The 13,733-nt window shown below is 47.7% G+C and overlaps 1 protein-coding gene across 1 annotated transcript; it reads right to left on the bottom strand.

The window, feature by feature from the left end:
• Positions 1-1,855: 1,855 nt before the first annotated feature.
• Positions 1,856-3,253, bottom strand: H1-0 (H1.0 linker histone). Its single transcript, XM_073325837.2, has one exon. The coding sequence runs from the start codon at positions 2,848-2,850 to the stop codon at positions 2,269-2,271; it is 582 nt and encodes a 193-aa protein (XP_073181938.1). The 5' UTR covers positions 2,851-3,253; the 3' UTR covers positions 1,856-2,268.
• Between the last annotated feature and the right edge of the window lie 10,480 nt (positions 3,254-13,733).

The following is a 13,733-nucleotide window of genomic DNA, read 5'->3' as shown; positions in this document are numbered from 1 at the left end:
TTTATTTTAATGAATGTGGGATATGTGATGGCATGTGGGGTACCACAATCTAAACCTGGACCGCGGGCCATCTTTTTGTTCCTCTGCCACTGGCAGATGGGAGAGGGAGATGGGGGACCCAGATTCGGAGGAGTGGGGAGGCAGTCAGCATTTGCTGACCCTTCTTACTGTTAAATCTGCCACTCTAGCCAGGATATGGCATAGCAAAGGCTAGCACAGGTCAGGACAGAAAAGCATTGGCAAAATTGTACAAATGGTCCCCAGAAACAGAATGCCTGAGCAGTGGCCTCAGAGTCTGCTTTTCCACAGCCAGCTGGGATGCAGTAAAAGATTCTTTCAGTACACTGACAATATTTCAGTGGCAGAGTGCAATTGACAAATCAGAAAAGATGGAAGGTGATTTGGGCACTTTCTGTGCTCAGGGTATTCTGGCTTGGATACCCCAGTCTGTCAACCTAGAAGCCAAGTGGCATTATGCTGGTGAAATTCCCCTTGTCACCACTGCCTTTTCTTGGAGGATAATCTCTTTGGATAATCTCCCAATCTCTTTCAATTGTTCCACGCTGTGCAATACCCCATGCTCTAGGTCTAGAGTTTTTCCATAGTTCAGGAACCAGCAAACTTTCCTTATCCCTTCAGCACCTTCTTACAAACCAGAGAGCTATCAGTGTCTTTTCAAGTTGGAAGAGGAATAACACCTTACCACCCAACCGTGTGTGCACACATGCATAACCCCTTCTCCCCGTGTTCCCTTTCTTCCCATGTACCCCTCCCCATCTTGTGTATTTTTAAATACTAAAGAATACAAAAGACAGTGAATGAGGGAAATTTCAACCTTCCTCTATTTGTTTATTTGCTGTTGTTGTTTTAAACTCTAAAATTACAAAGACAGCAAATTATTTCCTACACAAATTACATTTACAAAATAAAATGAACAAGCGTCAATCCTATGAGATTTTCACTTGGTTTTAAACAGCAAACCCACCAAATATACTTTTTTGTTTTTACTGGAATATTGGAAATATCCCCTCCACACTGCCCTCCCAACCACCCCTCCCCCCACCCCCATCCCCACCCCCCAAACCTTAAGCAATAACAGTACACAGCTCCAGTTCCATAAAGCAACTTTTGACAGATTCAGTATCGGTTACATTTCTTTTTTCCCCATTCCCCCCCCATCAAAAAAATCCACGCCTAAAGAAACTGTTGGTCTTGTGCCCTTTCTATTGTAGATGTATGGCTACATACCAAAGCTATGGATCAGGAAGTGGGCGCTGCAGAGTTGGAAAGCACTCAGAGAACCCAGCATAACAGTCAGTGGTGAAGAGATGGTTTTCTTAACCCCTTCTCTTAACCCACAAGATATTACAGACTCTGGAGGGATTAGGATGATGCTTCTCATGCAGTTGGAAGCAGAACCTCTTTTTTCTCTCATTTCTTTTGAGGGGGTGGGGGAATTAGACCTCACCCCCATTTCCACTTCAATTCCATCAACCATGATTTTCTGCAAATCCAGCCTTTTTAGGAAAAATCCACTTTGCAAATCCCACCAGGAAATTTCCACTGATCCCCGTTTTAAAGCCTCTCAGTTAAAAGGCAACCTCCTCCCACAAGAGCAAAGTAGGTGGACAGATTACCAACTCCAGCCCATTCCTCTCACTGGGGTGGGGAAGACACATCACATGCATCATGAGCTGGTCTCCCTGTCATTAGTGTGTGTGTGTGTGTGTATATATATATATATATATGGGAAATGCTGAACCATCAGACTGAGGTTAAAGAAAATGTAATTTATGCTACAGCAATTAATCCCATGTAATCAAGATCTTCCAGCACAATTATTTTTCTCAGACCCCCTTCATTTAGAGGTCTTTGTCCCCACACTCTGGCATGGGCAAGTTCCATGCATAGCCAATTTACCTGTATGATACCCTGGAGCTGGTAGGAGACTGGGGAACTCAATTCCCTTTTATCCAACATGGATTCCCCCCTGCTCCCAACACACAAATAAGTATTTCATACATTAAAAAAAATAGAGAGCTCTAAGATTACAACAGAAGAAAAAACAAACCAATAACACTTGTAAGACAAGTCTCAGCACTGCGTTGTTGTTTTTTTTAGTAATTGAATTATTTTAACTATTTCAGGGAAATAACAGTCCAGTCTTTTATAAAGTTGCAATAGAAAGAGAGAAGAGAATAAAGAAGAAAACTATTTACAGAAGTAGAAGTGAAGAAAAATGTCCAAGAAAGATCCCAGACTTGCACTTCACTTCTTCTTGGCTGATTTCTTCGCACTGGACTTTGCTTTGGGTTTCGATGGCTTTGCCTTTTTGGGCTTCAGTGCCTTCACTGGCTTGGCCTTGACAGTCTTTGGCTTCTTGGCTTTCTTTGGAGCAGCCGCTGGCTTCTTTTTGGCTTTCTTGGTGGCAGCTTTTGGCTTCTTGGCTGGGGACTTGGTGGCAGCTTTCTTGGGTTTAGCTGTTTTCCTGGGCGTCGTGGCCTTCTTGACTTCCTTCTTGGCTTTCTTGGCTGGAGGTGGCTTCTTGGGTTCATCGGCCTTGGCCAGGCGGAAAGAACCAGACGCGCCGACCCCTTTGGTCTGCTTTAGGACACCAGTGGTGACCAGCCTCCTGATGGCCAACTTGATTTGGAAGTCAGCGTTCTCCCCCACTTTGTAGTGGCTCTTAATGTATTTCTGGATGGACTGGCGAGAGGAGCCGGCCCGGCTCTTTTCAGCCTGGATGGCGGCCACTATCATGTCAGAGTACTTGGGGTGGTCTGTTGACTTCTTGGCCGCCTTGGCCCGTTTGGGCTTGGCCGCAGGAGCCGAGGCAGAATTCTCCGTCATCTTTTGCTTTCCCTTCGGGCCAAGGGAATTGGAAGAGCCCTGTGCACGGGGTCCTCAAGCCGCCTCGCTGCCCGCTGGCTCCCACGCACTCTCGCCACGTGCGATGCTTCGTCCCAGTGGCCACGCGGAAGGCCGGCCTGCGAGACGGGCGCCGGGCTTCTCCTGGCAACGGGCAGACGAGCTGGCCCCCTCACGACCGGCGTCCCCTCCTGGCGGTGGCAGGTGCTTCTCTGTGGCTCGGTCCCTTGTGGGCCTGGTCTGCGTTTCGGTGTCTGTCAGTCAGGGCCTGGGGTCCCCCTGTCAGGCTGTGAGTGGCCGCCCCTCCCCCCCGTCCGCGGGTCTCGGTCCCCCCCGGCAGGCTCGGCTCTGCCTCCCTCTCCGCTTCCCGCGCCTTGTCTGGCTCTCCAGGCAGCAGCCGGCGCATCCGGGTATTTAGCGCCGCGGCGCGGACCGCGGTGAGGACAGGGCTGCTGGCTGCCTGCTCAGGGCCCCGAATGGCGCCGCGCCGCCGACATCTGTGTTTCTTCCGCCGCCCCAAGCGGCCCTTTTCCCCCTCCCCGGGCGGCCCCGCGCCCCCCCGCCGCCGCCCCCGGCTGCCCGGGTCCCTGGACTCCCCGCCGCCGGGCCCCGCTCTCGCCGCCGCCGCCCCCCGCCCGCTCAGGCCGCCCCAAACGGCGCCGGGTGCCGCCGGGGCCCCGCCACATTTCCCCTTTGCGCCCCCCTAGCCGGGCGGCCGGGGGGGCCCCGGCCCGGGCCGAGCGACCGGGGGCAAGGGCCAGGTCTGGGCCGCCGGGGGACCCCGATCCCGGCCCGCTGCGGGCCCCGGGACCCCCTCGGGGGCCCCGGGAACAGACCCCAACTAACACAGGGAGCCCCGAGCCGGGCGAGGCGCAGCCCGACCTGGCTGAGGAGGGGGGGAGGGGTGGCTCCCCCAAGCCTGGGGAGGGTCCCCAGGGGGGAACCTCCCGCCCCCAGCCCCGGGACCCCCACTCCTGCCCCCTCCCCAAACTCCTGCTCTGCAAAACTTTCTTTGGTATTAGATGGGAAGTTTGCAGCCATCCCCCTCCCCCAGAGTCCCCCTGGCTGCCCCCTGCCCGGGGCTGGGGGCACACGGGCAGGGGGCACGGCCCAGCCCTGCCTGAGCTGTAGGCGGGGCACCGGGGGCAGGGAGGGGGGTTCCCTCCATTACCCCTCTTCCCAAAAAACTACCGCACTGGGCTGAGAGATTCCTAAACAATAACAAGCTCAACTGCCATGGAGAAGAAATTGGGGGACACAGACACCCCACCCGCCTCATACCTTACTCCAGCCCTCCGCACACACCCAGCCAGGTACCCCCGGGGCTGCACCTGCCCCCTCCCCATCCCGTTTGCCCCCCACAAACTGGTTTGGGGGCTTGCACAGGGGCAATCCTGAGCTGTTTTATTTCCTCCTGCATTTTTTAGTGAGGAATCGATTTTAGCGTTTCAAAACGGATTTCTACCCTCTTTGAGGGGACCAGGGGAGGGGGAGCCTGGGACTGGGAGAGGGGCAGATTATCACTAGTGTAACCGTAATTTACATACATATCCCGGGAAAGTGTTTAATTGCTATCAGGAGATTAAATGTACGTGCCATCGCCATTTTGCTGGAAGGATAGGTTGTTTTTCTTCCCCCTTTTCCATTTATTTTTTATAACAAATATGAATATAACAACATCGGGGATGCAAACATTGAGGTGCGGAGCTGAAATCTGAGATCTTATGGTACCGAGTCACTTCAGGTGGAGAAAGTTAAAATGCCTCTGAAACACTTTTTAATAGCCATAAAATAACCTGGAATCCTAACAACACGAAAACCACCACCAAACAAATATATCTACATACATGGACCCACAGATCGGTACCCACCCCCTCTTCCCAGCTCAATTGCAGGGTATGACATAGGGAACAAGCATACAAATAGTTTGTCAGTTTATAAACCATGCACGGGCAGAATTATTTTATTTAAATACAGGATTTAAATAATCAACCGTTTGTCCTTGAAATTTCCATATCTGTTTCTCTCCAGCCCTCTCTCTGTGTGCTTGTCCACCCCGTCTAATAGCTTTCTCCTTTTTGATTCAGATGGGTGTTTATTTTAACTGCGGGGAAAGGGGAGAAGTGAACACACGATTTAAAAATAAATAAATACACGAAGCAGAGAAAGAGACAATCTAAGAGGTGCAGCTCGATAGTTTTTTGGGGGGGAGTTATTCAGTGAGCTCTGGGCAAAAGTGAGATTATTAGGTGAGGAGGGGGTAGGATCTGACCTCCTAACATATTTTGATCCAAATTGTGGATCAATTCCTTTACAATAGGCACGCAGGGATTAGACGCAGCACGCTGTTGCTTCATTCAACAGCTACATTTGCATCGAGTGCCTCGTGTACTTTAGTAGCAGTTTAACGTGTATGTGACAGCTTATTAAACACGAGGGGATTTTTTTTAAAGACGTGGATGCATAACGAAACCAGCAGGTTTAAAAAAAAATTAATACAAACAACAAAAAACCCCAGCATTCATCTTGGAGTGGCTCATGCAAATGAGTCTATTAACATGCTTTGCTAGAACGAAAATTTAGATAGAACCGCAGCAGCAAACAGCAAAGTAGAACGGGGTGAAAAAGTAATGCATTAAATTATTTGCAAAGTCCTGAAGCGCAACAGGGAAATAAACGGTGGAGAGGGATGGAAAAATCCCATTTTTATGCAAGAGCCATGCAAAAAGATATATCGAGTGCATTGCAAAACAACAACAACAACAACAGAAAAGGGGCATTTGCTAAACATTGAGGTGGGCAAACTTCTGGGAGGGGAGATCAATTTATACAGTATTGTCCCCATATATATTTATGTATTTAGTCGTGTTGGCTGTAGATACAACAGGAATGATTTCAGTGGGGGGGGATTTTAAATAGATTTTCAAGGCTTAAATAAAAAACTAAACTTAAATATACTTTGATATCGTTCTGTGTTATGCACTCGGGGAACAATACATTGCTCTCTCTAATCTTTTAAATTTTAAATCACCGACGCTAACCCATTAACAATCCTGGTGGAAGGTAGCCATAGCTGCTTTGAAGTATTTCAGTCAGCTGATTAACATTTAAAGAGGCGGATAGATAAAGGATCCCTGAGTTTAACTACAGGCCACCGTAGGATGCCCCAGCAATGCACTATGGGAAATGTAGTATCCTCCTCAACGCGTTCTCTTGCTAAGCAACCAATCCTGTGGCTACGCTGCTGCTTAGGGTGACCTTGCAAGGCTGTTGAAGGCTACTGTATGAAAAATAGAAGCTAAGCGTTATTTCTGATTAATACCACGCCATAGTATCATGTTTAGGATACAGAAATATATATCTGTATAAACCAGTCGGAGAACACTTCAATCTCTCTGGTCACTCAATTACAGACCTAAAAGTGGCAATTCTTCCACAAAAAGACTTCAAAACCAGACTCCAGGGAGAGACGGCTGAATTGCAATTAATTTGCAAACTGGATACAATTAATTTAGGCTTGAATAGAGACTGGGAGTGGATGGGTCATTACACAAAGTAAAACTATTTCCCCTGGTTTATTCCCACCCCCCACTGTTTCTCAGATGTTCTTGTCAACTGCTGGAAATGGCCCACCTTGATTATCACTGCAAAAGGTCGTCCCCCCCCCGCCCCGGCTCTCCTGCTGGTAATAGCTCACCTTACCTGATCACTCTCCTTACAGTATATATGGTAACACCCATTGTTTCATGTTCTCTATGTATATAAATCTCCCCACTGTATTTTCCACTGAATGCATCCGATGAAGTGAGCTGTAGCTCACGAAAGCTTATGCTCAAATAAATTTGTTAGTCTCTAAGGTGCCACAAGTCCTCCTTTTCTTTTTGTATATACACACACAGTACCTACTGTCCTTGTGTGGTTTCAGGCAATACTTTTGTGATCAAATGCATGGCCATTTGTTGTAGCTTATGGAACAGAGTTATAGTACATAAAGCACCTGTGATGCAAAGCTGGCATGCCCATTATTTATGAAAAATGCAAGAATGCAATAAGTAATCCTACCTCCCTTTGACTGAGACTATGCCCCCATCACGTTACCTGTGTTCACAAAGCGGGGGTTGTATTGGATCCCAAGCTGTTGTCTTGTTGGATGATCACATAGCAGTAGATCTAGCTGGAAATTTAAGATGGTACAGAAATTAAGCAGCAGCCATCTATAAAAGCGGGGCTTCCTGTTGGCAGCATGTGTCACTGGTGATTTATGATCAGCATTGCTAGCTGTTGTTTTTTAGACTGAATTTAAACTGCAGGTTTTGATCTATAAAGCCCTAAATGGGCTGGGATATTGCTGCTAGAGAGACTCTGCCACACTGCCACAATTGCAATCAGTGAAGGCATTTGTGTGGGATCCTCCTTGATCTAAAAGAGCAGTGGCTGGTGGTGGTGGTTTCTGTGAGCAGCCTCTGTGCTGACACAGGCTTCCTCTCCCATCTAAAATAGCCCAGACTTATTGAACTTCTGAATATACTGCAAGACACGACTATTTGTGTGAGCTGCCATGGAGGTGGGCCTTTGAGATTCATCAGATGGGTGGGAGAGAGAAGAGTTGGGTATTTTATACACAATCTAATTTTGTTTATGTAGTTCATGGCAGGGACAACACCTAGCATCTTGAATAGGATCCCCCCCCCCCTTCTTTTTAAATAAATCTAATAATACTACTTCTCCCTTCCTACCATTGCACCCTCCGTTGTACTGAACTCTCTGTTCAAATTTTCTTTGCCTTAGAATCATGAATATTTCATTCAAGACAAAATTAACAATAGCAGGGAGTTCTCTACCCTACTGGAAGGGACAGTAGTAGTTGGTGCTCTTACAGATTTCTATTTTCTGTTTGAATGCATAGTCTTTTGATCTTGGAGGAATGCTTATTTTCAAGCCTTGGCTAAATGCAGAGCCTGCTTCATGTATTAACAGTCCACGTGGCATATTCAGATGATGTACAATCTGAGTTTTTCTACGTTTCTAGCTCTCAGGGTTGCAAAGAAAACATTTAAAAATGGGAGCCGAGTGTAACTTACACACTTGCTTTCTTCAGTCTGCAGGCAGCCTGAAATAACAGCCCAGCAGCCCCTTACTAATCTCCATGGACAGTCAATGCCAAAGGCTAATGAAAACACTTAATGTTGACATTACCTATGCCAATATTGATCAGTATAATGGATGGAACGTTGGCGGGGTTGGTACAGGGAAGCACCTGGGAGCTGCACAAACAGTCAGGGAGAGCCACAAAGACAAAAGGGCTTAAAACAGCAGTGCTCTTCAAAATGCCACTACTTTCCCACTGAGTGATGCTGAATGACAAGAAGGCATCAAATAAATAAAGTTTAGATACTAGCTAACAGCCATATCTAACCTTTGGTCTTTGTGTAAACCTCCCATTGCCAGCAGGGGGAGTTGTGGTACAGCTGGTGAACAGTGTGCAGTCTGAAATTCAGACCCCAGACCATAGTTAACAATGGAACTTTGCCATCTCCACTGAATGAGTTGAGACCATGGGGCTTGGCAGAACCTTACTGCAGGTCAAGTGCATCTAGCTGTGGCTTGCGGAGAGCAGCATCCATCAGGGCTAGCAAGCACTCAGCCCCTGAATCTTCATGCGCTCAACACCAGGCTGTATAAAGCCAGCAGGAAGGAGCAAGCAGCAGCTGAAAGGCATCAGGTGCTCCCTCCTCAGCCCCTTTCAGGGATATTCAACATAAATAAGAAAAAATGCAGATACTAAAGTTTTAGGATAATCAGCATTAGGAATCTGCCATGGAGATTTGGCCCCATGGAGTACTTCTGCCCTCCCTCTCAACCCCTCTTACTGTGTTGAGCATCTTCTGCATCATGGTGTGTCTTTTGACCCATGACGAAGACCAGATCTACTAGCTCCCAACAGTGGCATCAGAAGAGAAGCAAGGTGACCAGATGTCCCTATTTTATAGGGACAGTCCTGATTTTTGTGTCTTTTTCTTAGATAGGCTCCTATTACCCCCCACCCCGGTCCCGATTTTTCACACTTGCTATCTGGTCACCCTAGGTCTGTAATAGATGAGCATGTTCATTAGGGGCACATTCCCAACTAGCCTTTCATCAATTGCCTACATAAAGGCAGTTCTATTGCCCCTTATTGGAGATATCGTGAGGGTACTGCCCCCAGTACTGACCATCCAGAGGAAGCAGCCTTCCAGTCTAACAAGTCAGGCATCAGCAGCCAGATGGGCTGCATGTCCAGCAGAAGGCCCATGCTTGGGAACTTTATCTCATCATCCCATACGGTAGGCTTAGATGCAGGGTCAAACTCAGCCAGCCCAAAGGAACTCTTTGACTTCTCAGCTGCAATTTCTACCATGCAGCAGTATGTAATTACAGGGATCAGCTCAGTTGGTGGGATTGTGCTCATTACTTGGAGCACAAGGAGGAAGAGAGGGAGGTATGTGTCTCATGCCACCACTCAACACTGATGGATCTGGTGCTTCAGTAATTCAATACCTGAAACTTCCTTGATGGCAAGAGCCTGGTCATATCAGGTGTTTTAGCATCAAGGAAATTTGCATCTACTGTTTCTGTGTGGGCTGCATTGGACTTTGGTCTCTTGGTGTCAGTGAACTGTCAGATCATAGTAGCACAGGACCTACGTGTGCAATGGCATCATCTCAGAGATGAGGAAGAATTATGTGATTTAAATGTGCGTCCCCACATGTGAGGATTTCAAGTGTTGCTGGTGCTAATCAGCAGTGGTTGAGAAGTCAGACATTCTTCATCCAAAACCCTCTGGTAGACAGCTCTCTAATTAATCCAAGTGACATGAGTTACATTCCTCTCCTTCCCCACACCCATTTTGACTATACTGCCTCAGATTAAGTACTTCAGGTAAGGGACTTTGCATTCTTAAATAACTGCATACTAATCGTGCTACAAGAAGGCTGCAGAAGATGCAGCAGCTAGTAGCTGATGCCTTTTGAGATAAAGAAATTCAAAAGGTCACTTGTTAGTGTCTGTGAGTGGATTAAGGGGAGGAAAGGGCAGGCTCATTATTAACGTCCATTTCTTTGAGGGATGGGCTTTTTTCTTTTGCTAGGATTCTAACTCATTGAAGGAATTATTTCCCCAGAAGTAGCGAGTACGCATCTCCCTCTTACTTACGTGTGTGTGTGTGGGGGGGCGCGCCTAAGTGCTTTTTTCTACATTGTTTTACTTAAAAATTGAGTTTGGACAATGCCAACCAGGCCTTTTCAATGGAAGAATGCAACTGGCCAATGACATTTGGGATCATGCAGCCAATTTGGCATAACTGTATAGTTGGTTAGTGCTGTGTTAATTTTGATGGAATAAGTGGACCTAGAGCAGTGGTTTTCAACCAGGGGTCTGTTTACCTCTGGGGATGCACAGAGGTCTTCCAGGGGGTACATCAACTCATCTAGATAGGTGCCTAGCTTTACAACAGGCTACATAACAAGCACTAGCGCCATGAGTATGAACTAAAATTTCATACGGACAATGACTTGTTTATACTGCTCTATCTACTATATACTGAAATATAAGTACAATATTCATATTCCAATTGATTTTATAATTATATGGTAAAAATGAGAACATAAGCAATTTGTCTGTAAAAGTGGTTGTGACGCTTTTGTATTTTTATGTCTGATTTTGCAAGCAAGTAGTTTTTAAGTGAGGTGAAACCTGTGGGTACGCAAGACAAATCAGACTCCTGAAAGGCACACAGTCATCTGGAAAGGCTGAGAGCTGGTGGCCTAGAGAATCAATTACGTTAACATGATCTGTCAATGTCCCACCCTAAACAGTTCAATGTGGTTCAGGGTTTTGAGTACAGAGAGCTCAGGTTGTTTAGGCCCATGCCACCCACACTTGTCCCTTAATATAAAAAAACAAAAAAACAAAAACCCCACAAACCTGCTCCTAAATAGGGAACAAGAGCTGCACCTTTAATAGTGGGTAGTGGTGGGATAGAGCAATTAGGACACATCATTTTTAGGACTTTTTTTTTTTTTTCCCCTTTTTTGGGAAGAGGTGCATGATTCCTTAAATCAGACTGAATTTTAACTTTTACAAGAACACCTTACTAAGAGATCTGGTGGATTCTTCCTCAGCTTGGTTCCCAGAGGTGATGCGTTTCTAGAAGATATCATGGAGTTCCATCACAAGTTATCGGGCTCACAGCAGGAACTGGGTAGTTCTAAGGCCTGTGTCAGACTAGATGATCAGAATGGTCTCCTCAAGGCTGAATCTATCGGACTTTGAGAAAATTCTCTGCTATCCCAACCACTCCAGGCCTCCCAGAGTTTCTCTGAACACAGCAGATAGCAGCAGAGAACATCATCAGTTACATTAAAAACCCACTTAGGATCTCCTTATTTAACATGCCAACATTCTTCAGGAATGACCACAGTCCCGCTTAGGATGTCAGTGCATGGCCTTGGGCCGATATGGTGTTTTGTTTGTTGACTTTGCTGTGGGAGCTCTAAGAGGGGGGAAGAGGAGTTGAGAGTCCCAATAGGATGGACCTTGGATCAGCCAGCTGTTTGTTTTTACTGCACTTAATAGGGCCAGCCCCCTCCAGCCAGGAAGATAAGGCACAAGCTCAAGGTACAAAAGTTCCCTGGCATCCGCTAGACCTAGCTCTGTCTGAAACAGATCTCCCCTGCTCTGTCCCACTCCTGCTATATAAAACTTAGTGGCAGGAAAAGAGAGCTGGGTGGGGGCAGTGGAAGGAGCTGGAGGGTTGGCTGCAGCTGGAGCGAGATGAGCCAAGGGTGATTTTGGACACTGCTTCTGTGACTAAAGAGCTTTCATTCTTCTCGAGGAGCCTGCAGCGAGCGCTGGCCAAAAACAGAGGGCTGCTGCTGTTAGAGAAGAAGGAGTCAGCCACAGGAGGCCAAGCTACAACAGGAGAGGAACTTCAGATGGCTGCTCCGAAGACCAGAGGCTGGTTTATGAGATCAGTGCAGGGCTAATATATCAACAAGTTCTAGTCCCGTATGCAAAGGTGTGAGAACAGGCAGAATCCGGACCTACCTTTAAGCCTCTCAAATGAGGAAGAGGATGCAGCTCAGCAGCCTTCCTCTTGCATCACTGGCTTCTATTGCATGGATGTCTTTACAGGCAAAAAAGGAAGTCTTTAGCTAACCCTGTTGTATTTGAGCTGGGGCCCACAAAAAGCTTATCACAATCTTTAGACACCGGTCAGTTTCCATAGTCCAAGAATCAATTAAGGTGCCACAGACTTTGACCAATTCAAGTAAACATGTGCATAACTTTCCCTTGCTGCTCCCTGCACACCTACCTGACACCCTTAGGGTGAATTCACCTATAATTAAATTAGCAGATGACACTAACATTAGTGGGATAAACACACAGACAACCAAGCTGCAAAAGGTATCTGGATTAGGGCAGCCCTGCACCCAGCGGGGGGAGGAAGCCTCGCACAGATACACCCCTACTCATTCTATAACAAATCAATACATCCACCGAGTGAGAGCACTAGATTTTCATCTCATCCAGTCCATGCTACTCCACCCTACCCTTTTAGCAAGCCGAGCACTAGAGTTGGCTAAAAGGAATTGTGGCATCAGGTTTGTGCCCTGCTCCACCATGAAATTTGAGCCCCACTGATTTCAATGGATGTCAGGAACAGAGATATCTGGGCCTGGATACCTATTTAGCTGGCTAGTGCCTCAACTCTTTCAGCATGGACTGATGTCCCCTCTACCTCCAATTGTTAATGCCTTATGTTCCATTCCGAAGCACAGTTCCAGCATGTGACACCCCTCCCCTGCAATTGATATATGGAGTCTTACATGGGGTCCAAGCAGTGGTGAGCTGGAGCCGGTTTGCACCAGTTTGCTGGAATTGGTTGTTAAATTTAGAAGCCCTTTTAGAACCGGTTCTCCCTCACAGGACAACCGGTTCAAAAAGGCCTTCTAAATTTAACAACTGGCACCTGAGGTGCTGACTCCTTGGGTGCTTTGCACCCACCAAATTTTCCCTGTGGGTGCTCCAGCTCCGGAGCACTCACGGAGTCGGTGCCTAAGGTGCCACTTTTGATGTGATCAGTGGCCACTCCCCCTGCTTCCCTCCTAGCTACTCTACCCCGCCCCTAGGAGCCAGAGGGACCTGCCAGATGCTTCCTGGGAGCTGCCCCAGGTAAGCACCATCAGGACACCACACCTCGCCCCCCCGGCAGGTCCCTCTGGCTCTTAGGGGTGGGGTAGGCACCCACTACAGTGGCCCACGAGACCCTCCTGCTCAGTGCTGGGGGCAGTCAGGGGACGGGGAGGGGATGGATGGGGCAGGGGTCCCAGGGAGGAAGGGAGAGTCAAGGAACGCGGCGGGTTGGATGGGGCAAGAGTCCCGGGGGTGGGGGTGGGCCACGACCCCCTCGTGGGGTGAGGAGTGAACTGGTTGTTAAGATTTGGCAGCTCATTACTGGGTCCAAGTGCCAGGGCAGGCCTGGACACTGAGGTGCTGCTTTTCCACAGCTCCAGAGACTGTTTTCTGAACAAAAGCTCAAGTGGTCACCTGCTAGTCAACAGGGGGGTGGGCGAAAGTGTGAGGAGCAGTTACCGGTAGGTTTCATCCATCTCCTTATCAGATCTACCCATCAGTTCTTCCACACCAATAAGTGATCTGTAGCATCCAAAGTGGTATGGGATGGGGAGAAGAGAGAGGAATTACATATTTCTCATTTGCATCCTTCACTCCTCTACCCCTTCCCCATCACCAGTCCTTTGAACTGCCCATTCCCCGCTTTTTGTTATTGTGCCAATTGATTGTGACCAAAAATAAAAAAAATAAAT

The sequence above is a fragment of the Lepidochelys kempii genome, chromosome 1 (assembly GCF_965140285.1).
Source record: "Lepidochelys kempii isolate rLepKem1 chromosome 1, rLepKem1.hap1, whole genome shotgun sequence".
NCBI lineage: Eukaryota > Metazoa > Chordata > Testudines > Cheloniidae > Lepidochelys > Lepidochelys kempii.
This window is presented reverse-complemented; position numbering and strand designations above follow the sequence as displayed.

What these genes read in the sequence shown, in the direction of transcription:
- H1-0 (XM_073325837.2), bottom strand. Translation starts at nt 2,850, where the DNA reads ATGACGGAGAATTCTGCCTCGGCTCCTGCGGCCAAGCCCAAACGGGCC.